Raw genomic sequence first — 27,984 nt, forward strand, 5'->3', positions numbered from 1 at the left:
AATGGAGGAAAGGGGAACACATTTACTATAAATGAACAATTAAAAATAAATAAAAACTTTTTAAATGTGTTATGAAACTTTTCAACATGACCAGTTTCACACGTAAACTTGTGCAGGTCTGTGTTGGTTTAAACACTGACTCCACTAAACACACAGAAGACTCTCATATTTCACGACTCATTCTTTATTCATCACCCGCAGGTGTCAGAAGTCCAGACTTCAGCGCCACATACTCCTGTTACCTGTCGACAGTCACAAGGTCACCACGAGTGCCGACGAGAGTCGAGGTGTCTCGGGACCCTGTGGGGCGACAGGTAACTAGGGAGCGAGGGAGGCCACGCCCCAGCGGAACAGGTGCTGCTGGGTAAACAAGCGCGTGCACTTAGACGCTCCAGGAACGTCCAGGACTCATGATCTCCACCACGTCCAGTACCGCCGAGATGGTGACTCAGGGGAAGCTGCAGATCAACTCCATTGACACCGTAGAAGGTGAGTGGCAGATCTTCACAACATCTTCTCAATGTGATGATGATGATGATGATTGAGTATCACGTGGCTCTTGGTACACAGAGGATCACGTTACACTCCAATAATGTGAGTTATGAAAGTAACATAGTTTTAATCTCAACTATAAGGTAAGGTAAGGTAAGGTAAGGTAAATCTTTATTGATCCCTCAGAGCTGAACATTATCTTGTTTAAGTGCGAAGAAAGAGTCTCCTCGAGAAAAAACAAGAAACAGTGGAATAAAAGACAAGTATTTGAGTAAACAAATTGGATCAAATCCCAAAGAGAGATCGTTCAAAATGGAAATAAATATTTTGACATTGAATTAGATCGTGTAATAAAATCCTGGTTTTAATCTGGATCCAATAATATGTCTGTGTTGTTCCAAAACACATATGGATTACTTGGAATAAACAAAACAGGATTATCCTGATCCAATAAGTCTAAACTTCAAAATTGGTCAAATGATTGCATCATTTAGTGAATATACCTTTATTTATATTTGCACTTGATGCTTCGTTCTGTTTTCTGAACCTTACACAAGATTTACAAATCTAAACTCAGTTCTGTAACTATGAATTCTGTCTTTTGGAGTGTTAGCATACAAGGCTAATTGCTACTTCTTGTTGTCGCCTACAGACAAAAATTCCGGAAAGCTGGGATGCTTCGGCTGGATTTTGGTGATCATTTCCCTCCTTTTCATAGCCACGACGTTCCCTCTCACTATATGGATGTGTGTGAAGGTGAGCGCTGCCGTTCTGACACATGACACCGGCCCGGTAATACCGATACAGGATCGGTGTGTAATATCCAGACGGATCCTTTGACATGATGGTTGTAAAATATTAATCGTTTCTGTTTGACGACCACAAAATGAAGTAATTTCTTCCGAGGCAGATTTAAGAGTCGTGTAGTTAACTAGCATTAGCACCATTGTTGTGTCACAAGAACATGATCCAACTGTACATATTTGTAGTACTACAACAGTGATGCCAATAGAAGAAGCTGCATCATTTTTGTTAACTGTTGAGAGTAAAAGTAATAATCATCACAAACTTCACTCTCATCCAATCCTGATCATCTAACAGATAGTGAAGGAGTACGAACGTGCAGTCATCTTCAGACTTGGGCGTATCATCGACAGGAAACCCAAAGGACCCGGTTTGTCTCAGTTTTGTTCCTCGAATGTCTCGGTTGATTCTGAATCTCTGTTGCCTTCCAGGACTTTTCTTTGTGGTTCCTTGCACAGACAGCTTATACAGTGTTGACCTGAGGACAATTTCCTTTGACATTCCCCCACAAGAGGTAAACAAAAACATGCATATTTAAGTTAAGGATCTTGTCTTGAAGTCAATACACTCTTTAAAAGGTTAAGATGAGGTGATGTTTCAATTTTCTTACGAAAACGTTTTAAAAATCCTGGCAGATCTTGACCAAAGACTCGGTGACCGTCAGTGTGGATGGCGTGGTCTACTTCAGGGTGAACTGTCCCATTTCTGCCGTGGCTAATGTCACCGACGCCCCTGGGTCAACGAGACTTTTGGCCCAAACCACCTTGAGGAACGTGCTCGGAACCAAGAATCTGTCGGAGCTTCTGTCCGACAGAGAGTCGATCGCGATCAGCATGCAGGTGAGGCGAGATTCAAACGATGGTTAGGTGTTACAGGATGTTACCAACAAACGGCTACTGTATAGGGAAACTGGAAGACGATGGCTTCTAATTCTTAGAGAGCTTCCTGTGATAGATCATTTCGTAAACTGCCAAGGTGCAAGCTGATTTGGATTCTTGGCCACATCGATGTACAACATTGTCCTTAGCGACATGGATGTCTTAGTCATCAGTGAAACTGATCCCGAGTTCTCTCCAGCACCTCCATGGACTCTCCTAAACTGTCCTCTTTTTTTTTTCTCACTATAATTTCCCTTACTCCTCTCCTCATCCATCTGTCTACCCCCCCACCCTTCATCCCAGCCGGTCAAAGCGGCAGGCCGTCAACAATGAGTCTGGTTCTGCTCGAGGTTTCTGCCTTCTAAAAGGAAGTTTTTACTCGGCATAGCTCACTGTACAGCTCACTGTACAGTGTTTCGCTTCTTGCTCTTTGTTGAATTGCTGGGATCTTTTTTTCCTTAATCAACTATAGTCTTATTTCAACTGAATAGTGTCTTGGGATAACTTTGTTATGATAAGACACTTTAAATACAATTGAATTGAATTGAATTGAAACACCCAATTTAATCTGTCTTGCTACCCTAGACCTCATTGTTAGATATATGGACACTACACTATACTGGTGTGAATTTACAATACTGTCTAAAGCAGGGGTGGGCAAACTCGATCCTCAAGTGCCGCAGTGGGTGCAGGTTTTTGTTCCAACCAATCAAGATGACACCTTTTGACCAATCAGGTGTCTTAGGAGTGTAATCAGTTGATTGTCAGTCTGGTGTTGCTTGTTTTAGCTGAAACCTCATTGGTTAATTTGTGCAAGCTCGATTGGTTGGAACAAAAACCTGCACCCACTGCGGCCCTTGAGGACCGAGTTTGCCCACCCCTGGTCTAAAGGCATCTCAGACTCCCTCCCAATCTCTAGTCTTGCTCAAAGGTGAGTCACACTATACAAGACTTGGCCTATTTCGATGGACTGATTGGCTGTTTCAAAAACAACGTTTGGTTCGGGGAAACTTGATTTAATAATGTTTGGACAGTTAATATTTTCTACCGCTTATTCCCTTATTGGGGTCATAGGGGGGCTGGAGTCTATCCCAGCTCCATTGGGCGAGAGGCAGGGGACACCTATAACAGGACGCCAGTCTGTCGTATAGCGCACAAAGACACAACCATTCACACGAACACATATACCTACGGAGTTCCACAAGGTCCCATTCAACCTATGTATGTTTTTTGGAACTGTGGGAGGAAACCGGAGTGCCCGGAGTAAACACGCAACACGGGGAGAACATACACCACACAGTAAGGTCAGAAGTTGTCTAGCTCAGGACCTGGAAGCGAACGTGCAACCTTCTGCGCCACTGTGCGCCCAAATGTCTAAAGGTTTTTTTTATTATATAAAAAAGGAAGACCCACTGGAGAGCATGTTTCCCCGCAGGAGTCTCTGGATGAAGCGACAGATCGCTGGGGAATTAAAGTGGAGCGTGTTGAGATGAAGGATGTGAAGTTGCCACAGCAGCTTCAGAGAGCCATGGCAGCAGAGGCCGAGGCCAGCCGGGAGGCGAGGGCCAAGGTGAGTCCCCTGTAGGGCAGAGTGAAATACTTAAGTTTTCATCCAAAATTTAGAACAGAACAGTAAATTAAATAAAAACAATCAACATTCAATGGAGTCGTTGTGACGTTGTGACCATTTCATTTTTCACTTGTTTAAATAAGCAACATTTATTTGAACTTCCAAACTCAACGTTGCATACCTGGTGAAGTCCCTCTCACTAATCTCACCTGAACAACTCCCATAATGCTTTGCCGCCCAGCCAACCAATCACTGTTGGCTGTTTATTACTTTTGCCATAGCAACATAGGATTAGAATTTAAATACTGCAGTGTATAGAAAGGCATTATGGGAGTTCACCGTAGGTAGATTGTAGGTGATTCTCTTTACTAAATATAAGGTGATGACATACACATTAATGCATGTATTTATTTCCAATTAGTAAGTAAGTAATGGTTATTTCAGGAGTGTATTTCTAAACGTTTAAATATATTTAATTATATATTTTTCACTTTTACCCTGGATGTCTCTTTTTCCAAACACTTTATTATTAACTAATTATTGCACTCCCTTAGTACTGACTAGACAGCGAAGACACTCCTGAAATCTGTCGCTGAAAGGGTCACCAAAGCTGCAGAAATAATTGGGAAACAAAGATGACAAGGCGTCACCGATGGCACCGCTATTAGTCCAAATGATTGACACTTTGACAGAGAGATAGGAAGACACTTATTGAGATACAAACATTGATCCCTGTGGTACGCCTTCTTGGTTGAAATGTCAACATGATCTTTCCTGCTCCAGATTATCGCCGCAGAAGGCGAAATGAAGGCGTCGCGGGCGCTCAAGGAGGCATCTTTGGTCATCTCCGAGTCTCCTTCTGGCCTGCAGCTGCGATACCTGCAGACCCTCAACTCCATCGCGGCGGAGAAGAACTCCACCATCATCTTCCCTCTGCCCATGGACTTGATCCAGGGTTTCATGGAGAGGAAGTAGCCCTTTATTTAGCTCTTTATTTGCACTTCTTCAAATGATTCTTTTTCCAAGACTAATCCTGTAAATGTATATATACCAATGTATTTACTCTTAACCCACACATATGCTCGTTGCTCTCATTTATTATTGTCAGTTAATGTTCAGTACAAAGTGCAACATGGACAGTGTAGGTGTGTTACTACGTCAACATCTACATTTGGACCAGCTACACAAGAACATGTATGAAATGCACAAGAAAACAAATAAAGTACGACATGCAACATTTCTGAGGAATTACAATCTTTTAGTCACGTCTGATGAATGTGAGTTTATGTCCACAGGACACAAACGTTAACTAACACTTGTTAACCGTCAACATTTCAGGCCTCGCTTCAGTCGTACAGTGAGCTTCACTAACCACAGCGCATTGCTTCTACACAGTATATTTGTGTTCATTAAATAAGACCAAGTATGAGAGTCACACAGAGGAAACAAGTACTCAACATTTGGATGTGATCTGTGAGTGTCCGCTAGGTGTCACCTTGGCACGCTTTTGCTTAACCATGAGATCAAGCAGAATATTTATTTTGTTATAAATTTAAAAAGAAAATCAGCAATTTTATTTCTAAAGACCAAATAAAAATCTAAAATAAAATATTGTCTGTGAAATTTATTGGAAAAAAAGACAATATAATATTTGGAAAGGCGCTAGAACTAATGGTAAAAAAAAAGAAAACAATATAATATTTTGTTGATTAAAATTAAATTTCAGCTTAAACATGTTGAACAAATATGTTGGACTTTCTTCAATATCACTTTAAACATAAAACCACCAAAGTATTTATGGAACAAATATAAAATATATATAAAGCACTGAACTCTGAGAAATTTGACTCATTACAAATCACTTCTAAAAAATGCGTAGCCTTTAATTGTTTTTTTTGTACCTTAGTCTCTTCTGTTGTTTTCATGTGTCTAAAAAGCGCTATGAAAAATGAGGGTTTATAATAATTATTATCATTTATAATTTATCAAATTGTCTGAAATATAATTGCAATTGAGGAAAAAAAGAAGGTAATGTATTGCAGGTGGTGCAGAGAAATACAATCAAAATATTAAATGATAACAGATAATGATGAACTATAGTAGCTGTAGTTGCTTCTGTCTCGGTGACTCTCATACTTGGTTCAACAAAAGATGTAAACGCTTGTCAAAAACTTATATAAATAAAGTAAAAAAGACATTCATTAAGAAACTATCGCAAGCCTGAGATTCAAATTCTGCACCAAGAGAATTGAGGTACGAGCAGTTTTAAATCCAATTCAGTAGATGAAAAAAAAACGACTGTAATATAGTCGTTGTAATATAGGCGGCATTTCCTATAAACATTTGTTGGTTTCATTAATTACTTGCAAACTGTTTCGATCCATATAAGGTAATACAGTACTGATCGTTATGACTTCTATTCAATTCAATTCATTCAACCGTCTCCTATGTAAAATCAAGCTGGAAGACTGAAAGGACACCCATAAAAAGAACAATACTCGTCACTGTGTGTTGGCAGCTTCTGGCGGACCAATGAAAACACATGTCTTCAGTTCAGGTTGCGGATGATGAGACGTCTGCTGGTGTAAGAAAAAAATGACTCCTGTCCTGTCTCGTCGCCCCGAGACGGACGTTGAGGTGGAAACGATGGCGGAGGATTCCTGTTTCTACACAAGATAAGTCTTAAGTCTGACGTGAGATGCTCACGTCTGTGTGATCAACATTCTACAGACGATGTCATTGATGGTAGGAGTGTGGTCGAGCGGGTGACCCGGGTCCTGAGGCGGGTCGGTGGAGGGGGGAGCAGCTGGGGGACATTCTCGGGCTCAGCTCGCCCGTCTGCAGACGCCACAGCAGCTCCTCGTTGTTCCGACTCAGACGGTTCTTCTCTTTGTTTTCCTTCTCCACGTTCACATGCAGGTTGGCGTTCTCCTCCGACAGTTGCCTGATAGAAAACAAGCAGCTTTTGACTGAAGCCTGGTTTGAGGGTAAACCAGACCTGAGCCTAAAATTGTTGAATAAACTCTTTACCCTTGTGATGTTTCTGATGAAGCTTCATGAGGCAGTGTCATTATTATCAGAGTCCACTAGATGGCGGTCTCTGAACTATTTTCCTTTGTTTTGAAACATCACATCATTTTTAAACTGATGGCGCCACCTACTGACCTCCAAACAACGTGCTTCATGAAGCTTCATCAGCCCATCACTACTTTACCCAACATTAGGTTAGTGGTGCCTTCAGAAATCTAATTCAAGTCGGTGACTTGAGTCGAGTCCTGAAATCTTGACTTAATAATAAGCAATGCTGACAACGTGGAATGAACAACAACATATTTTGTCACTACATTTACATGAAGTTGATTTATTATAATGAATCGACTCTATGAAAGTTTTATTAAGATTTTTACTGTTATTCCTTATTGCTATATGTCTGGTTAGGAATCATACTACAGTTTTTTTTACTTAAAGAATAGAAATCAGATCTGGTTTAAAGTCACACATTTTACTTGTATTCAAGTGAGACTAAAACAGAGTTTACATGTCTGTCTGAATTCTTTCTGAAGCACAGAGCTGTTAATGTTCTTTCTCTGAAGATTTCCACTGAACATAAACTTATCTTATCTTTCAAGGCCAGGTTTAGCATTTACTCCTTCAGAAACCTTGGGCCTCATGCGCAAAGAAGTTTGTGGATCTTCTACTAAAATGGGGCACGTACAAAAATATTCAAATGTATGAATCTGCGTGTGCACACAAATAAAAACACTTTTCCTTTATACATCCCAATCAACATAGAATTAATCTCTATTAACATGAATACTTTATTTACAGAGACGATCAGGGGCTTATTTGAAGCATCTTAAAATGTAGTTTAGTAACTTAAAGCATTGAGTATTGATGATGTTCTGAGGTTCTGATCGTCTGATATTCATATGAATGTGTGGCACAGCTGCGCAACACACACGTGGAAATTCTTATTCAATTTATAAAATAAAAGTGTTACAAATTAACAAATCCTGTGACGGTGTATTATTACAAGTGTGTATTTCAGGGAGTGAATCTTTTGAATGATTTCTAACCAATCCTGTAAGTTTCTTAAAATCCGTTAACAACTTTTTATTCAATGCTACAAAAAGACAAACAAATAAACACAAAAATATTTAAATTGCTACTAGAATTTCTTGTTTTTGTAAATAAACCATTTATCTCTGTTCTCTACAACAGGTTTGTCAAAATAAACAGCAGATTTAACAGGGAAAAAACTGAAAGTAAACACAAGACAAAATACACTTTTGTTGGTAAAAAAAAACATCCGTGTCACTTCCTGTTTTTTAAGCAGAACGGAGAATGAAGGTGAAAGTGTGGATGACGGCTGACCTGGACACGGCGAGGTTCTTGTCTATTCGCTCCTTCAGATCTTCGTTCTGCTGCTGTAACACCTGAACTCTCTCTTCCAGGTAGACGTTCTTTTCAGCCTGCTCGAAAACAGAGAGGCGGGAGCACAACTTTAAATTCTTCGAAACCACATGCGGTTCCTCTGCCTGTCTGAGTAACTAATAACATTTTACTCCATGAATTTAAAGCCTACTATTTTCTCCAGCTCGGTGATCTTGAGTTCCTGCTGATGTATTTGCTGATTCTTCATTTCCAGCACGTCCTTCAGACTCTTCAGGTCTTCCTCGATGTGTTTGTACGGAGCCAGAGCGTCCTGTCCGCGGAGAGACGATGTTAAAACACACAAAAGGTCAGCGACGTGACAGAACTTCCAGCAACACTGACCACGATCTGCTCGTCCGTGCTCCTCCGAAGAGCTTCCTCAAATCGCTTGGCTCGGTCTCGCAGGCTGCGGTTCTGGAAGGTCAGCGTGTCCACTTGATCCTGCACGTCCAACAAGGTTAAGAATGTTCAGGAGACACTCATCTCAAGAAGTTGAGCAGACCTGCAGCGAGAGTCGAATCTTCTCAAACTCCTCCTCCAGAGACTTCCTCTGCTGATCGTGGGCCATTTTCAGATCTGACACGAGCAACACAAAGTCGTGTCATAACCAGAGTTTTATCAAACATCTGCCAAACTCATTGCTCTTCACTTGGATCTCAGAAGGTTCTTCACAGAATCCCGACAACATTGTTTTGTATAAAACATTTACAGTATATTAGTGTTATTTGGTTAGGTTTCATGAAACCTCATTAGATGTTTCATGAAACTGCTTCCTTTATAATATTGGGCTTTCCAACCACTAATTTAACGAAACCTCACATAATTTTTAAATGAAAAGCTCTATTGTCTGTATATAAATTTAAAATCTCTAAACATAGGAAAATTATGTCACAACATGATCTGGAGCTTATAATCCATGCGTTTGTGTCTTCTCATTTAGACTATTGTAACAGTTTATTTTTGTGTCTAAACATGAAGGAGCTGTCTCTCCTGCAGTTAATACAAAACTCTGCAGTTAAAATTCTGACTCGCTCAAGTAGAAGAACTCACATTTCTCCGATCCTTAAAACTCTTCACTGGCTGCCAGTTTGTTTCAGGATCAATTTTAAAATTCTGGTTCTTACTTTCAGATCTATTCATGGTCAGGCTCCTCCTTACATCACTGATCTGATCCAGTCTTACACCCCAGCTCGGGCTCTGAGGTCTGTGGATCAGAATCTACTTATGGTTCCTGAATGATTTTTCTTCAAATGTCCATCTTCTGTGTCAAAGGTCTTTTTTTTGTCGATCTACCTGAAAATAAACTCTTGTAGTATATTAAATTTGGGCTCCTTCACTTTCTTAACTTAGATTTTGGGTCTCCTACTTTTCTGTCACACATTAATATTTGTAAATATTAAAAAAAAAAATGTATGAGGGGTTTTGCTATATGTTTTGATTTCAATAGCTACATGCTAATATTTGTGTTTAGATGCCGGTGCCCTTTTAATGCTTCATCAAGAATATAGTTTTTTCTAATATATGTTTTGAGTCAGTGATTTGTACTTTTCACGGTCCGGGTGTGCTCCTCCTGCAGCGTTGCCAGCGTGTCCTTGTGAGCCGACTCCATATCTATCAAGGATATCTCGTGGTTTTCCTTCATTTCCTCCATCTTGACCCACAAAAAAAAGAATATTTTTAAAAGAAGTTTTCTGGAACGCGATTTTCTGGAGTCACCACTCGGACCTGATCCTGGTGCAGGAAGCGCAGCTCCTTCAGCTCGGCTCGCTGCTGGTCCTTCAGGCTCTTGGTGTCGGCGGCGTGCTGACCCTTCAGCTGCTCCTCCAGCGCGCCCAGCTCCCTCTGCTGACTCGCCCGCAGACCCTGCAGCTCCGCTTCGAAACGACGTTCCAGTTCCTCCTTCTCCTGCTGCAGTTGCTCCCAGTGTGCGACGCTGAAAGCTGCGACACACGAGGGTGTTGAGACGTTGGAGCAGATCCAGGCACGATGGCAGGTGCTCGGCTGCCTCCAACTTACCCACTTCATCCCTGATCCTGGCGAGCTCCAGGGACAGTTCCCTCTCCTTCACGATGGCACTTTCACTCTGCGAACACAGACGTCGCTGTTAACGATGACATCACTAAATAAAGTGAAGCGTGACAAGTCAACATACTTATTAAATAACTTTAATGACTCGTCAGTATGTGTCTGTTTGTACAAAACTCTCTTTTCATTGAAATACTTACATTAAGCCCTGCCCCCTTGTTTACCATAACCACTCGCACTCTGCTGTGATTGGTCAAGCATCAAGGTATGTCACCGCACATCATCAATCCCAGAAGTCTCCACCTCCATGTGACTCGTTGTATAATCAAAGCGGGGCGTGATTACAGCTGGCATAACCTCTTGTTCGCTGAGATTTTCGGATGGGGTCGACCTTTTAGTATTAACTTCAAAACATGGTCATGATGAAGGACTTAATGCATCTTGGAGAGGAAGACTTTATTATTTGAAACATGGGAGTGGGTCATATTAAATGCCTTTTAAAGGTGGTGAAGGTGATCTTGGGGTACCGTTTTTATCAGAATACATTTTCAATTTAAAAGTCAAAGCCCTTTTCCTTCTGTTACTTACAAGGAAGGGTCAGAGGAGCCAGTATGAGAAACACAATTTCACTCTGAACCAAATGAATTAAAGTTGCAAAACATTTAAACATACAATTCTATAGTTCACTTTGATGAAGCCAGAAACGGTGTTTTTTTTTTAGATAAAGAACAATATATTTTTTCCCTCTTCTTCCTGGTCACTTTTCTACACAAAAACAAACCTCAAATTTAAAATAAAATATTTTGACCATCTGCTGATCTTTAATACAAGCCTGCAGAGTTTCACCGACTTAAGAGCAGAGGTGCATGTCAAGGCACTAAAATAATTCATACAGACAAGAACGAAGATTTAATCCAAGGACTCCGTATTTCCTCAGGATAACTGGTAAAGATATGATGAAGAATGAGCAGCTGAACAAAACCATCAAGAGCTGAAAACACAGACTAAAGACCATGTTTTCCATCTCTGAACCTGGTTTACTCTGGACACTAAGAAGCTCATCTTTCAAACTGCTGCCACCACCCAGACCGTTAAATGACGATCGATCAGAGCCATACACACACACACACACACACACATGACGTGAAAACATCCTCGGTTGCTTCTCTTGAAGCTCACGAAGCTGTGGTGGACGAGCGTCTCCATAGAATGATGTCATCAGTCTGCAGTGACTACAGGAGGGATGACCCCCAGTTCAATCCCACACTCTCCCTCTGAATGTTTACAGATTTAATCATCATTATTAACTCATATAGAGACATTTAAACGATACAAAATACGAAGAGGAAACAGTTGAGGAAAATAAAAGACTGTGGGGGTCGCGGCTCGACCTGGAGGGGCGTGGCCATGTTACCGTAAACACAAGAACAGGAGGAGAGTGATGGGAAGAAGTCGTGAAGAAAGAGAGCCATGCTAGCTTGAGATGAGAGGTAAACTGTCCAGTCCAGCCTCTGATGATGGCATCAAGTTTAACTGCAGTTGTTTTTGTCAATATTTTGCTGTGTAAAACAATAAAAGGAACATCAGTCCCAAACACGACATTTCCCTCCAAAATCTGATATTAAAGTTAGCCATTAGCGCTACGATGGCAGTCATCTAAATAATGGTTAGTTTACTTGTACATTTTAATGTCTTCTGTTTTGACAATTTATAGATTTGTTATTTTATAAAATATTTATACAATTCTGGTTCTAATCTTCAACATTTACAGTGTTTGGTGTTTGGGGGTAAATTAACTCTAAGAATCGTAGCAGCTAGCACTAGCATTTAGTTTTTCCTTAGCCTTACATTAATGTTTGACAAATGAACTATCATTTTTATTAAATGTTTTCTGTGGTTACCAGTTGGCTTCAGACCTTGCAAAGGTTTAAGTGATGTCACCTGTTGTGATGTCACTAAAAAAAACAGTGTCTATGGAATAACCAAAGGGAAAATATCATGATTTTCTTCTATGGTAAAATATACTTTTGTTTGTAAGAATCGACTTCTGAATGAATACGTCCAGACATTTATAAATCGACCAACTTCTATTTAAAGCCTAAATTTACAATGTGATTTTAAGTCGTATTATGTCATTGAGTTAAAGTGTTAAAGAGTCTTATCATAACAAAGTTATCTCAAGACACTTTTGACTACTACAGTTGAAGTAAGACTATAGTTGATTAAGGAAAAACAGATCCCAGCAATTCAACAAAGACATTTGGTCATTTAAAAAATACATTTTTATAACCTTCAAGAGCTCATTAAAGGCAGCAAAATCATGGGAATATATCAGTTAAAACATAAGTTATGAAATTCAACCCAGCATCTGAAACATGTTTTTAGCTCAGTCAAACCCAGCGTGAAGAAAAGCAGCGTTGACTCAGCAGATTTCCAACAGGTGGATACGATCCTCAACAGACCCCTCCTCTGAGAAGACCCCTCGCACACATGCGCAGCACCAGAGGCTTGTTTTTTTTACCCTTCGGTCCGAGCGACACATCGTGAAAAGATGCGGGCGATAGCAGCCGAGGCCCATTCCACTCCGGCGGCATCCCTGCACCAGCGGTACTGATGGAGGGATGAGCCGGGGAGATAAAGAGAGGACGGAGGAAGGGGGGGGGGGAGTAAAAGGAAAAAGGGAGGGAAGGATGGGATGCCTCACCTCATTTCAGAGCCTGCGACCGGCGTTTATCTTCGCTGGAACAAAGAGTGCTTTTCCCCCCTGCCTGGCTCTGGACCCTCCCCTTCAACCAGCACGCCCTGAATCTACATGCATGTGTGCAAGAATCCCACCCACCTGCCCACCCACCGCCCGCCGGTCCTCCATATAAAAGGTCAGGCAGGAGAGGATGGGGGAGGAACAGAATCAATAAGTGGACAGTTATCTCGCGTTACTCAGCACACGGAGGTGACGTCGTGACGGTTACTCACTTAAAGGCGCAGTCAGGATTTTTACAGACAAGTATGAACACATCCATGTTTAACTTTGGAAAGATGAACGAAGACGTCTGGTTTCAATATTACCACGAACGACCAAAATATAGATAACACAACATAAATATGACCAATTGTTGATGATTAAATAGCACTAAATAATAATATTAATTTTTACATGGATTTTAAGATTTTACGAAGCACATCAACCTAAATTGTATCTTAAGGAAGTACGATTACACTTGTTAAACTACAATTACAGTCAGTAATAGTGATGAAAATACAACCTTATTCTAACTCATTACTTACTTCAGACCTGAAGATACTGTTATGAGTCAACTACTGTGAAAACCCAACTCTCCTGACTCACTCACATGTTTCAAATGTTCAAGTCTTCGTCTCTAGGAGGCAGTAAGTCCCTCATCATGACCATGTTTTCAACTTATTACTTTATAAAGCTCTCCCCCGTCTGAAATCTCAGCGAACAAGAGGTTACAAGAGAGTCCACTATCCTCCTCCAGCCAGCTGTAATCACACCCCGCTTTGTTTACACAACGAGTCCCTTGGAGGTGGAGACTCCTGGGATTGATGACGTGTGGTGACAAACCCTAACGTTTGACCAATCACAGCAGAGTGGGCGTGGTTATGGTAAACAAGACTTAATCTCTAGAAAAACAAAGTGTTTTCAGTGGGCGGGGCTTAAGAACATTTTCTAATGTTAATATTTCAATGAAAAGAGAGTTTTGTACAAACACAACGTACTGAGTACAATAGAGTCCAACATCTATTTAATACACACTTACATCAACACATTAGTTGCCCTTTTAATTGAGTTATATTTAGGTTTTAAATATGTAGATTTGTGATATTAAATAGCCGCAGTTGTGTATAATTGATAGGTTCTAAACAAATACTTATTGGGTGTTTATTTTAAATCGCAAAATGCCTCAAAGGACAAATCCAAAGCACTAAATAAGACAAGAAAAAGGACTTTTGCTAAACTTTACAATCGACCTTCTGATTCTAACTAGAGTCGATGGGTAATAACATAAATGATACTATTTTTTATTTGATTTTATGTCTGCGACAGACTATGTCTACACATGTACTGCTCTGTGTTGTTTTCAACAAAACCTCAACATAGTTTAAAAGCTATATATTATAGAATAACATTTGTAATGTGTGTTAAATTTGTTTAAGAGTGTCATCAATGATTCTCATAATAAATAAAACATTTCATAATGCAAAACTTGTTTTTTTATAAATATCCTGATTTAGGCTTCAAGAAAATTATTATTATTATTATTTTTTCATGTTAAACTGATGGTTGCTGAATAAATAATATAATAATAATTGAAAGTAAACAAGAAGGAAAACTAAGAAACAAAGACGCCTGTATCTTCTTATTATCCACTCTTTTGCAGTTTTATTTAAGATAAAGTGATGAAGCCGACTACAATAAGAATCTTTATCTGACCCAGCTTAGTCTAGCTCAGACCTCAGATCAGGCAGAATTATCAAGTCTTTCTTTTAAGAAGGAGAGGATGAAGTGTTGAAAAAAGGAGACAATTAGGAAACCTTTTTTTATGTTCTTGTGTATCAAATGTGTGATATTCAGGAAAAAAAGCCTCTTTGAAGATCAAGCCATAGACGTCTAAAGAAAAAGACGCCTTTAACAAATGGGTTCTGACAGCAGAAGCACAAAAGCCGACTGCAACACGTTGTCTTTGAACGCAGCACGGAGAGATTCCGCTCTGATCTCATGAGTGAGGACGATTAATTTTGGGTTTTTTGTTCTACCTTGTGACTGAAGTGCTGGGTGGTGATGGTGAACACGTCCAGACACAGGGTCGCCTTCTTCAGCTGGGCCTGCAGGCTCTGGAGCTGCAGGTCCTGTTGCTCACAGCGCCGCCGCAGCTGCTGGATCACGACCCGGTCCAGGTCCTTGGCCCGGTCTGTCTGCACAGCTGGACCACGAGCTGAAACGCATTCACATCACTCTCAACTTTTGGCTCTGGATCTTTTGCTAGCAGATGTGTGGATGACCTTTGACCCCCATCATTGATTTTTTTGGTGAAACTAGAATCATGGGATTTCCAATAGGCTGGTAATGAAAAGCCTCTCAAACCAGTGATGGAGAGGCTTCCGTCGGTTTATTCTTTACCATAGAGATTTGACTTCATTTTTCATTTGTTGTCATGGCAGACGATACCAGAGCTGAGCTTGTCTCTTGACTTGTCTCTGGCACAAAACTGCTGACTAATGTCAAAGGAAATCTGACCCAACATGATTCATTGCTGCAACAGGGCCGGCGAGAGCTGATGCTTGTTGCCATAACAACAGCAGCCGGGTTGGCGTAATGAAGAGTGGAGGAGGAGGAGGAGGAGGAGAGAACAACACAACCGGGAGGAGGAGAGTAATAAAGAGGGTGTGAAGATGCCACTGGAGAGGCTCGTAATAAAGGGGGAAGTACACGTTAGATAAGTGTTTATAGTCACAAAAAACATGAGCAAGGACTCACCGGGGGACTGGGGCTTGGGCGAGACCACCGCCAGCCTTTTAGGGGACGGAGCCGCTCCCGGGTCCTTCTGCAGGTCTCTTCTCAAAGCTGTCAAGCAGAACATGGATCAACAAAAGCATTATAGATTCAATGAACTCACATATAATAAGCTTATTTCTGCCAATCTTAACCAGAACCAACAGGTGGCAGAAGTGAGCACATCTAGAGTCTCTGACTATTAAGAAGACAATGCTACATCATTTTTAGACAAAACATCATCAAATCCTTACATTCGTTCTGTTTGTAAATTACATTTCAATTTATTTATTTACTTTTTCTCATTTTGCTTTATCTGATTTATGCCCACTTTTTTAAGGTTAGTAATATATGTTACTTTATTATGTTGTAAAAAAAAAGAAAAAAAAGAACACTTGACATATTTTTTTTGGGCAACAATGGTTATTGATATACATTTTAAAATTAGGTTAAATAGTTAAATTTACACAAAGTCAGTTTATAGATTAACTTAAAAGTAATAATATGTGCATGTGCAGGAGACAATACAAAAGCAAAGAGACAAAAACATCTAAACATTATCAAAAAAACACTTATGTATGTAACGTATGTAGATCTACTAGAAGACTATCTATCTCTTGACATCCACCACACATGCTGATTAAAACAGGGTATTCAATAAATCGTCTTAAAAATGTGTTGCTTTTACAAAACTATAGCTTTTAACTATAACTAATAATTATTTATACATGTGACTTCAGATCACACAGAAGATCTGCTGTGCGTCAAATGTTTATTACAACACATATGTACTTAAATTTTTGGACGCTGAACACTTGATCCATTTTTAAAGTTCTTCTTAAAAATAAATTGTGCAGACTTGACACTGTAGGCCGCCCTGATCCTGGACTGACAACTAACACGTATCTATCTAAATATATACATAAAATAAATATTGATTTTGCTGCACCAATATTTAAAATTCTTTAATAATCAAGTGGGAGGTCCGGTCTAACCTGAAACTCAGATGTTAGTGGACAGTTGTGTATTTAATCGTATTTTTTTGTAATATTAACATCCAAATTACTGCAATATCTATATTGTCTACTCTCATGAACATGTTTTATTTAAAAACGATTGAACTATAAATGTATGGCTTCCGTATCACAGCTATAGTTCACCCTTGTTTTTATGCAATGTTATAAATCTGTTACATTATGTAATAAATCTATACAAGTAATAAGATATTCATTCATTCATCGCACAGTTCGGAGGATATATTAAGGTTAAATCTGCAGTAAATCTTAATCAACCTTCTGTGTCAGTGACCGCATGTGGACCTCAATAGGATGTTACGTAAGCAAGAAAGATGCGCCACTAGAGGGAGTGTTGCATCAAAATCCGGGTCAGCTCAGTGCGCTACACTTATTGACCACTGGGTGGTGTCAAAACACACCACTGTAGATCTGCACTGAACACAGAAATACTGGGTTAAAAAGCGATCAGTGATGCAATTCTGTGCAACATCTTTGTAGTATCAGAGAACCTGGATTCTTGCAACGCACCAAGAAATATTGGAAAAAAAAACCAACTATTTTAAATTATACTAAAATAGCTGTGTTTAGATTAGATCAATAAACTTATGTGTCAATAATGAATTTGTAACAAACTTAATAAATTACCCACTTTATTGATGCGCATATTTACAAATATAATCTAATTATATTTCATATATTAAAAAAGGAACAATATTTCATGAAAGAACATCATCAAATATTGATAAGGAAAATAAATCTTCAACTTAAACATGACTATAGCAAAAATGTTCAGGATAAAGTTGCTAGAAAATATAACTAAGACAGCAGATAAACTATATTCCTAGTTATTCTTCTCAAACCTCAGTTAGCTCGCTGTATATTCTAGCGATGCCTTCTGAAAATGAGGTCAGTCTATGTCCTGTGGACGACTTCTAATACTGGATCAAAATGAGAAGTACAATAACGTGTTTTGCCTCGAAGCGTTGTCTTTGATATTCAAATTCTTCTTCCATTTCTTGCCTGTATTTGTAAGGTACTGTGTATTTTTTAATTGAATAATGTATCAAACAAATACTGGCTGGATGTGATCACAATCCATCTATTCGATCATTTATTAAGAACTGGGTTTTGAACGTTGGTTCCTTTGAGGCACCGACCGAAATCCATCGGTAGTATCGAGTATCAAAACATGCTTTGTTGGACATCCACAAGTGATCAAAACTTGAAAATATGTGGATTATTTAGAAGAAATACTGATAAATTCCAAAGACAGATTGGTTTGTCACTTGAAAGCAAGTGTTATTTTGCACTGAAAGTTGTGTAAGAAAACAACTTGGAGAGAGAATGTACCAAAGCTGAAAAATGTTACTCAATATTTGTACAATGTATTATGTTGTTTTCTTTCTTTTATACAATGGTTTAAGAAGGGGTATTGAAAAAAGCCCTTTCAAGCGCAGGTATTGGAGTAAAGCTATCAGTATCATGGTGAAAATCTTCAATCGATACCCTGCCCTAAATTTCAATCCGAGTATCCATGTTTTTTTTTAACTTTTAATCCACTTTCATGGGTGTTAACTGACGGACTGAGGACACCTCACAACTGTGTTTGCTATTCATGAGCTGAAGAGGCAGTTCAGTCTCCACACAGTTTCCTGAACACGCACAGGAAAAGAAATTCCCATCAGGGATTTTGAGGTCGACAGTCGACACCAGGATCTGGCAGTGTTAACTTTTCACGCCACATAATACTTAAACACATGAAAGCACGTCTGAGCAAACACATGCTTGTTGAAGCACGCACAACAACAAACCTGTTTTCGTGTGTCTGCAAATAAACTTCTGCAAACCAACTCCTTCTCTTCTAATTTAAACACCAAGACTTGCCTTGACGAACTCTCTTCCTAAGTTGCACATTAATGTTGCATTTACTTCACTCTCCACTTACATCTAAGCTTCTGTGTGTTTGAAGACAAGATACAAAATATAACAAGGTATAATATATATTTATTATAATATTTTGTATAAAATATGAAAAATATTGAAGACATCTTCACATAGTGCAGCCCCTTTCTAAATTTATTTATATTTTATTTACAATGCTCAACAAAAGGAGAAGCTCTGACATATAAAATGTTACTTTTAATTTACATTATAATATAAGTTATTAGTGTGGGCCGCTTTAAAACCTGATATTGAGCTGCAATTGGCACACCAGCCAGATTTTAAGCACCAATTTTTTTTTGAAAAGCCAGCAATGCACAAAACTAGTGATGGGCTGATGAAGCTTCATGAAACAGTGTCATGTTGTTTAGAGGTCAGTAGGTGGCGCCATAAGTTTAAAAATGACGTTTCATTAGAACAATTGTTCAGAACAAAGGAAAATAGCGCAGAGACCGGCATCTAGTGGACTCTAAATAATAAACTATCTTGTGCTTTTTTAACACACACACCTACTCAACCCCTTTCCACAAAGAATGACAACACAATTACGCACACATTAACTAATATATTACATGGAAATAAACCAAAATTATTATGCCAATAAACTAAACAAACACAGCAATTCACAAAGTCCTTCACTCACTTTTCATCTTACTATCCTGCACACACACACACACACAGTCATGTGATTTCCACTACGACCTCCACTGAGGAGTCACAACTGTCATCACTGAGACGACATTTGTAATCCGCGGAGTGGTTTTTCCACCCGTAGAGTTCAACGTACCGACAGGCGAGCTTCTCTGGGGAGGCACAGAGTGGCGCTGCAGCCTCGAAGGTTGGTTGTGACCGTGGCTGTGACGGAGAGGAACCGCGTCATCTCCACTAGTGCTGAGATCTGTGGAGTAGACGAGAAGTTGGTAAAAAAAAAAAAAAAAGTATTATTCATTCTTATTGATGTTTCCGAACGACAAAGGACGAAACTCAACCAGATAGAGATGGACATATGGCTCGATAGAAGGAGGTAAGGACACAGTAATGCATTGTCAGTTGATGGATTTAGAAAATCTATTGATGGAATAAGGAATCATTTTTAAAGAGCTAATGTAACTCAGATTTCCACAGTACTGTCATAAGCTGTTACATCACCGACCAAGAGTTTCTGAAGGAGCTTTTTCACAGACGTAAAAAAAGCAACATGGACTGTTGCAGTATGTTGTTGCTGAGTGTGCAGGTTGACGGTGGTAAACCCAGGAGGTTTTGTTTTTTTGTAACATTTCTCCGACTCACATGTGAGACTCTCCCATTCCATTTCGTGACCCATTTCTTGCGGCTCTAATTTTCTGGCTCTAACCGTGTACTGGTGATTCATTTTAGGTTGTGTTTTGATTTTCTATCTTTATCAACTAACTCAATTTAAACAAGGTTTTAAATAATTTATGAAACTTTACTTAAAAGGAAGAACCAAATTTCCACCAATTTCCTTTCCTTCAACATCAAGTATCTTTATCATTCTTAAGATCATTAATGTCGGTATCTTAGCTTAATCACTGGTATTTTTATAGATCAACATATGAAGAGAGACAGGCCACAAATGGGCCCCAGGCGACAAGTTTGAAACAACCAGTCTAGATCCTGGAGTCTTTTTCATCACTCTCTGTGGTGCAGAAGTTTACTATGCGTCATGTGCAAGCGGGTTGCATAATTCTGCTGCCAAACTTCTGACAACTGTCTCTCTGAGACACAGCACGTTTTTTTTCAATAAAGCTCAAATTGAATTTCATTCATTGCATCATTATTATTTAAATTTGTGTGGCTATTGTGATAAGATAGTTATCGGTACAAAAGTGAAAAACACAACAACAGGTCTGTTGTTTTATCTAAATTACATTATAGCAGATATGGAAAATAGGAAGTTCACATCAGTGAGCAAACGCTGAATTATTCATGGGAAAGCTGGTGTGCACATCTGAGGAGACTCCTGTGGGAAGCTAACACACTCCTCGTTGCGGAGTCGTGAATTCACCTGGGAGACTCGGCTGAGACAAGTGAATACATGTGATTGCCTTTTGCAGAGGGCTGGAGGCTGCTTCACCCTGCTGAATCTCATTTATTGCTTCCATGCACAGTACAAGTCTGCTGCAGTCAGCGGGCTCTGATCAGGGATCACTATAACAACAGGGAGAGGAAGCGAGAACGTTCTGCTGCTGACTAATTCATAAAGCAGACGGGTCGTAAATAGAATCACACCTTTGCTGGTCCTATGATGGAAAAAGTAATTTCCTCAGGATTTGTAGTTTAGTGATAAACATCAAAACCAACCACGGCTGTAGAAGATGAATCGTGGAAAAACTCACTCGGTCCGGGGGGATCGCTGTGGCCACTCTCGTTCGACTGGTTACTGGACACCGATGAGACGCTAGAGCTGCGGACGAAGCCGAAAGACGCCAGACGAGCAGGTGGGAGGGCAGAGAACCCTGGTGGGCGAAGACCTGACTGTCCCCGCTTTAGCGCAAGGCCTTTCTGTGGCATCTCTGGGACTGTCTCAGAAAGTCATTTTAACAGTCAACGAAATGAGACCTTAAAGGTTATCAATCATGATTTAAGTTTTCACCTGAGTCCGGGTAGGTGAGCGTGGTTGCTGCCTGGGCAGATTGGGACCTGTGAACTTGAACCCTTGTCTTTGGCGTCGGTTGCCTCGTCACTGCTCCCAAACCTAGCTGTGGTCGTCTAGGGGAGCGGTACGCATTCCCTCCATCTTGAGAAACATGCTACAGACAGATAGAAGCTCATAGTGAAGATAGCTTTGCACAGTTAGTCACAGAACTAAAGGTCAGTAGCTCTCATTGGAAAAAGTCACATTCTTCCACAACAAACAAGACAATATCTCGATGTCAAACTTCTAGTTCTTAATGTTTCAAAACTCTTTTCTTACCTCTTGTTGGTGCTCCTCCGTCATCTCTTCATGCAAGCTGTCAGATTTGCCGCCCAAAGAGCCGTCTGAAGACTTCCCTGCTGTTGCACCGACATTGTGAGGATAGTGTCCAGACCTCTGCATCTCTTGACGAAACTTGTCAAACAGCAGATTAGATGGATTTGTATTTGTGGGTGCCTTTACTGGAGGGCTTGGATGAGACGCTTGTTTCGAGTGAGTCAAAGGTTCAGAGGGATTCTTTCGCACATAAGTGATTATTTTTGGACGGACATTCTTGGGCTTCATTGGAGGAGACGACAGCCCGATTTCAGGTTCCTTGAGATAAGGGTTGATGGGTTTTGGGATGCCGCTGCTCAAGGACGTTCTGAGCTTTGTTGTTTGAGACGCAGCCCTCTTCGGTGAAGTGGCGCTGTCTAAACTCTGTGCTCTTATACCCTTTGCTGGAGAACCTGAGGCTTGTCTCTTAGGGGAAGCCGTGTTAGACTTAGGAGGAGAAGTTGTAACAGTTCTACTTGGGCTGAGCCAGGGCTTCCTCCTATCAAGACTTGAGGACCTCGTGATCAAAGTATTCTCAAACAAATTCTGTTTCTTTGGCGAGCTCTCAAAAGAAGGCTGTTTCCTGTAACTCCTGTCGAAAGACTTCTGTTTAATAAATGTGCTCTCAAACGCTCCCTGTTTGTTATAAACTTTGGGCTCAATTGAAGACCGGGTTCTTCGGATGCCTGTCTTGCTTGGGCTGTACATAACACTTGGGGTTTCATCTGCTTGTGTGCCTTTGTCTAATTTACTGCTGATTTCTTCACAGGGTTGCTTCACAGCAGGATCACTCTTAGTGTTTCTGTTTGGATTCCCAGGTTCATCTCCCTGGTTATTGTTTTTTATGTGCTTTTCAGTACAATTATCCAGACATGCATCAAAACCATTGTGTGCTTTCTGCTTTAGATCCATTGAGTGGGTTTTAGAATTGCAGTTCATGTCGACATTCTTGTGATGCGATGTCCTTTGGTTTGATGAGTGCGGATAGGTTTTTTGAGCTGGGTGTCCTTTCTCAGAAATGGTATTGCAGGTCTGAGAGGCCAGATCCAGGTCTTCTGAGATGGTAGAATATGCCCCAGATGCAGTACGTCCAATAGTGTCCAAAGCAGTCACCATGCTGGTTGATGAGCAAGTTACAAAAGCATCAGTTCCTGAGCTTACATCCGACTTCCTGTCTTCCTTGCTGCTGATGTTAGAGGTCCCTGGTTCTTTCGACTTTGCACTGGTAAACTGTCCTCCAAGATCTGTACGCTCCAAGAGTCCAACAAAATCGCCCCCTTCTTCCACCAGGTATTTCTCGATCTCCCGGCACTCCAACATCTCAAACTCTGCCAGCTCGGGATCATCACTTTGGGAGTCGGCGCCCCATGTTATCACTTTTTCTTTTTCCACTATATCCTTTACATTACCAGTGAGAGAACTGGTGTCAACTGTCCTCCTGCAGTCATCTATCCTGATCTGATTAGCGTTGGGATCACTGTTCACCTGGAGACAATCTTGAGGGTTGTTATTGCGGGACTCCCCTTGAACGAGCGGCTTTCCGCTGTCACACATTTTTTCTCAACGGCGCCAGTGGATGCACTTTAAAAAATCAATTGTCCATGATATCAGCTATCACATGGTTTGCCAAAACTATCCAACAGTTCCGGCCCAGCAGAAGCTGGAGCTTGGTTCACATTACACTTAAAATGGAGGATGGACCTTCAAAGTGGGATTATCCTGAGGAAAGAGATGCAAAAAAACATGTAAGCATTATCATGATTAAGACATGAAAGATGTTTGTACCATTTTATCATTTAATTTGCTTCTGGATCAAGAATTTCGCAAGTGCTTGGAGGGCTTGAGAATCTTCCCAGTAGGAGACCAAGAGTGAAAATGAAGTGTTGAAGTTGTACGTGAGGTCCAGATGTTCCTGGTTGTACTTACAGGTAATGCAATTATCGGTTGGTAATTGCTCAATATGGTTGGTGTTGTTAAAAATCAAACCCAGGAAGTGAAACATTGAACCAGAGGGTAGTGGGATGAATCTGCAGAAAAGACTAGCATTCTCTATGCTGGCTCAGCAGCTGCACTGCAGAGCAGAGATTTGGTTTCACCTTCCGCATCCTCTTCACCCTTTATCTATATCTTGTCGATCAGTGCAGTCAGCTTGATGCCAAAACTTCCTCTCAAGGACAGAAAGCTGGTCATGCATGCACTTGACGCCATGACTTTCTGCCAGCTCCCATGGATGCAAAGCCTGCTGCGAAATGAACCGCTATAATCCGTGTGTATAATGAGCAGAGCAAACTTCCCTCCACTGACAAGTCCCTCTGGTCTGGACTTATGCGACAATGCTGGATAAATCCGGCTCGGGTGAGAATAAAAAGTTGAACAGAGTGGATTTCTGAAGCTTGTTGGAATGACAAAGAATCATAAATCAGCTCAAAGAAGTTGAACCATCAGAAATGTATTCTGTGGTGATTGGTTTAACACTGTGTTGGCAAAATCCCAGTAAGGATGTTAGATATCAAATGAAAACATGTTGAAGACCTAAGGAGGCGATCTTTTATCCCGATTAATTTTTGCTCTGACTCCTAACAGAAGTAACCAGAACAGCAACTCTGGTCACATATTGCTGATGTACTTGAAGTGTTTGTCTTTTATCAAAATGGATAAAAGGACTGCTAAGAGCTGACAACATGTTTTAGGAGCTCTGGATTAAGTCCTTGAATAACTAAGGCCTTATTATTCTTTGACAAAAGAGCTCTTGTGTTGTGCAAGCAAGTTCCATCACTCCACAAAAAATGGCATTTCTAACTTGACTTTTATAGCCTGACTTTATTGCCTTAAAGTGATAGTACACCCAAAATTCAACCTCATTTTCTACTCGACTAAAGGGTTGGCATTTTTTTTCAGAATAATGTTACTTCTTAGATTTATAGGCAGAAAAGTACGTCGATTTGAATGTTACGAAGCGTGCTCACTTTTCTCCGTCCAAAAAGACACAAATTAAAACAGTCAGTAGACACTGGGAGCTCTCGCTATATTAGCCCAGAGTGTTTCCTGCCTGTGTAGAATGTTAGCCTGTTAGCTTCTGCTCCGAGCTACCTTAAAATGAAGACTTAAACTTGTATGTTTCAGAACAATTTCTAAAGTCAAGGCTTCAATACAAGAGGGGCATTACAGATGAGCGGTATGGAGGTATTAGTGTTTTTAACTGACTTACATTTCCGCCTGCAACACTGAAAAGAGATAGACTACCCTTAAAATAAATGCAACCCTTAGTCGAAATGAGCGAAAGCTGAATTTTTGGTGAAGTTTCATTTAGGTCTAGAGTGATGCCCACGTGTACTCAGAGTGATGTTAGTGTTATTTTAGAACAACCTGACACAAACACAAGAGGCAGCTGTCATTACCACACACTCTACTCTTCATCGTCACATCTCTTAGCCACTGCTTATCTAATCTTCTTTGTGTTCCACATTCTCTGCCACAGCTACTTTCCCTGCTGTGACTCCATCGCTGCCCCGGTAATGTTGAGGAAATGTATGTTCCCCGCCGCACGCTTCCCTGAGCAAGTTATTATCCCCATCCCCCCACTTGTACAGCATCTCACCCACCGCCGTCACCACCACCTGCTTGTTAGATCTGTATCTTCATAGGGAGATGCAACTCAATTTACACACTTCCTACCACTGTATTCCATTTGATGAACAGCAGGTTCATTAAGAAAATCCAAGGGGGGGGATTTATGCATCCTTCTGGCTTCACATGATTTAAGCGTGATCGTCATCAAATATTGAGGGAGGATGAAAATGGAGGCAACAGTCTGGCTCCTTTATTGCTTGACTGGCCTCTTTGTTTAACCAACCAGCAGCTTGTCTGCTGGCGTGACCCGCGCAAAGGTGTGAATACGTTCAACATGTTAATCCTGAGATGGTTAGCACCTTGTCCCAGCTAACTGGGGTCAGAACAATAAATCTGAACACTATTTTTTATCCCTCTAATATACTGAGCCAAAGTATCAAATACCAAGTATAACAATATTGTCTCACAGATTATATACAAAGTAAATAATCTCTATTTCTTATCACTGCTCATGCCAGGTCTCTGAAGGAGTTAATGCCGACCCTGACCTTGAAAATAATAATTATCTAAGTTTGTGTTTGATTGAAACCTTTGGAGTAACAGAACTAAAGGCTTGAGAAACTGCAACATAGATGTAACAGCAAACTAACAGCTCTGTGCTTCAGAAAGAATTCAGACAGACATGTAAACTCTGTACTACTTTCTCCTTGCAAGTAAAAATGTTTTGATGTTAAACTAAAGCAGGTTTTTGTTCCTTGAGTTTCTACAGTAAGATGAAGGTGATATGCATGTAGTATGTAATATCACAAAGCAACAACACTCCTGTCCATTTTAATCTTCTTTTAATTTGAGTCGTAATGACCAATATGCTGATCAGGCCACAGAGTTACAAGAGTGTAGAAGTATAAACACAAGTTATATCAAGCAGAAATAATTAAAGTAAGTAAAATATCTCTTAAATTCAACCATCTAATCTGATATGATCAAAGTATAATCTCTATTTTATATATAGAGATTATACTTTGATCATATCAGATTAGATGGTTGAATTTAAGAGATATTTTACTTACTTTAAAAGTGCATTATTTGGTGCGAAATAAGCATCTAATAAAACCTGAGAAATTAGATGTTTTTTTTTCCTGTAGTATGATTAAAAAAGTAATTTTGATAAATATGTATTCGTGACAAATTTTGTTTCCCTTTGATGTCCCACTTGTACATATCAAAGATCAACCTAGAATAACTAAATTCGACTACATAATAAAGCAGGGGTAACCACCATTATATGAGCTTTTGTTGTAGATGCATAATCATTGTTTTATTTAAGTGTTTTTTTTAACTGAATGTACATGTCCTCCATAGTTTACAGCGGTTATATTCCTCCTCCCTCTGCATTTTGTCTTCCTCTCCAAGATGCAGTAAGTCTCTTATCATGACCATGTTTTGAACTAAATCCTTTAAGTCCCCCCTGTCTGAAATCTGGGCGAACGAGAGGTTACGAGAGCATAGTCCATTATGACAAAATAATGGCTTCACTCCTCCTCCAGCCAGCTGTAATCACGCCCCGCTTTGTTTATACAATCCATCCCATGGAGGTGGAGACTTTCGGGATTGATGACGCGTGGTGACAAACCTTGGTGTTTTAACCAATCGCAGCTGAGGTGGTGGAAATATGCTAAACTAGATTTCATCTCCATTCAAAGGTGTTTTCAGTGGGCAGGGTTCAAGATAATTTTCTAACGTGAATATTTAAATTACGAGAGTTTTGTACAAACACACACATACTGATGAGTACAATGGAGGTCCTAGATCTATTTAAAACACACCTCAATCAACACATTTAAACAATGGTTTGCTAAGAAACAAATTAATTTATGAAGTACTGTATTTATAATATTTTATCCACTATAATCACTCTGTTGGCATTCTGCAACAATGCAAAACAAACTGAACTGTTAGCTAACATTTGTAAATAATACTCTATCATGTGCAACATTCAATGTTTTGAGTGTTTTGTTTGTGTCTAAATAAAAATAAAAATAACTTGCTGGCCAAATTAGCTCAATCTTAAACTTGTTTATTTTTGCTAGTTGACACAGTTTTACAAGAATTCAGCACATAATCCCATTTAATTTTTAATTTGTTATTATTTATTACTATAATTATTGTATTAAACGCAATAAAATGTGATCAAATAAGAACATTGACTGACACGTATATAGCGTAAATCAAAAAAGAATCCATATATAAATATAACTATTTCTGATCGATAAACTGGACAGGTTACATAATCTTTACCAATATACTGCACCAGTTACTGTCTCTTGACAGCTATAACTAAAGTAGAAAGATGTCCTGCTGCTTTATTTTTTTATTTTTAAATGTAACAATGAACGTAAATGTGACTCACAGATGTGGACGAATGTTACTGAGGATAAAAAACGCCGCAGGTGAGCAGAAGACGACGCTCTCGTTGGATCGTGCAGGTGTTTCCTTTTTCTCTAACCTCCAGTAAACATCTCCATTGATTCGAAAAAAAATGATCTGATGTAGAAACGATCAAATGCAACACAGTTCCTCAGCAACACCAGGATCTCCTGCGGATGCGTCAACAATGACCTGAAGATCGCTCGAGAGGATGAAGGAGTGCGGAAGGAAAACAAACTCACCTGGGAAGAAGAGGAGAGACGGAGAAAGGAGGGAAATGCGGAGAGATGAGGAAGAAGAGGAGGAGGAAAAAGAGTCTGCAGCGTCGCTGGAAAAAACAGGGA

At 39.9% G+C, this 27,984-nt stretch overlaps 2 protein-coding genes across 5 annotated transcripts; one reads left to right on the top strand and one right to left on the bottom strand.

Annotated features, from left to right (window-relative positions):
• LOC148075594 (stomatin-like) lies at window positions 1-4,737 on the top strand. The gene is made up of 7 exons (XM_087795329.1): window positions 1-489; window positions 1,145-1,248; window positions 1,594-1,666; window positions 1,728-1,810; window positions 1,932-2,135; window positions 3,610-3,744; window positions 4,528-4,737. Exons 1-7 carry the CDS (start codon window positions 411-413, stop codon window positions 4,717-4,719), a joined length of 870 nt encoding a protein of 289 aa, XP_087651455.1. The 5' UTR covers window positions 1-410; the 3' UTR covers window positions 4,720-4,737.
• Window positions 4,738-4,825: 88 nt separating this feature from the next.
• mtus2b (microtubule associated tumor suppressor candidate 2b) lies at window positions 4,826-27,984 on the bottom strand. Of its 4 annotated transcripts, none has more exons than XM_087795326.1 (15): window positions 27,883-27,984; window positions 21,608-23,362; window positions 21,287-21,443; window positions 21,030-21,212; window positions 19,460-19,570; window positions 15,701-15,787; window positions 14,980-15,158; window positions 10,195-10,261; window positions 9,904-10,118; window positions 9,724-9,829; window positions 8,681-8,754; window positions 8,521-8,619; window positions 8,330-8,449; window positions 8,119-8,216; window positions 4,826-6,688 (listed from the first exon to the last, which is right to left on the bottom strand). In XM_087795326.1, the coding sequence occupies exons 2-15, from the start codon at window positions 23,195-23,197 to the stop codon at window positions 6,481-6,483; spliced, it is 3,294 nt and encodes a 1,097-aa protein (XP_087651452.1). In that variant the 5' UTR covers window positions 23,198-23,362; window positions 27,883-27,984; the 3' UTR covers window positions 4,826-6,480. The 4 variants fall into 4 exon arrangements, with proteins under 4 accessions (XP_087651452.1, XP_087651449.1, XP_087651450.1 ...); XM_087795323.1 differs by having other exon boundaries at window positions 8,119-8,219; XM_087795324.1 differs by lacking the exon at window positions 27,883-27,984 and adding an exon at window positions 27,624-27,696 and having other exon boundaries at window positions 8,119-8,219.

The sequence above is a fragment of the Callionymus lyra genome, chromosome 7 (genome assembly GCF_982586985.1).
Source record: "Callionymus lyra chromosome 7, fCalLyr1.hap1.1, whole genome shotgun sequence".
Lineage (NCBI taxonomy): Eukaryota > Metazoa > Chordata > Actinopteri > Syngnathiformes > Callionymidae > Callionymus > Callionymus lyra.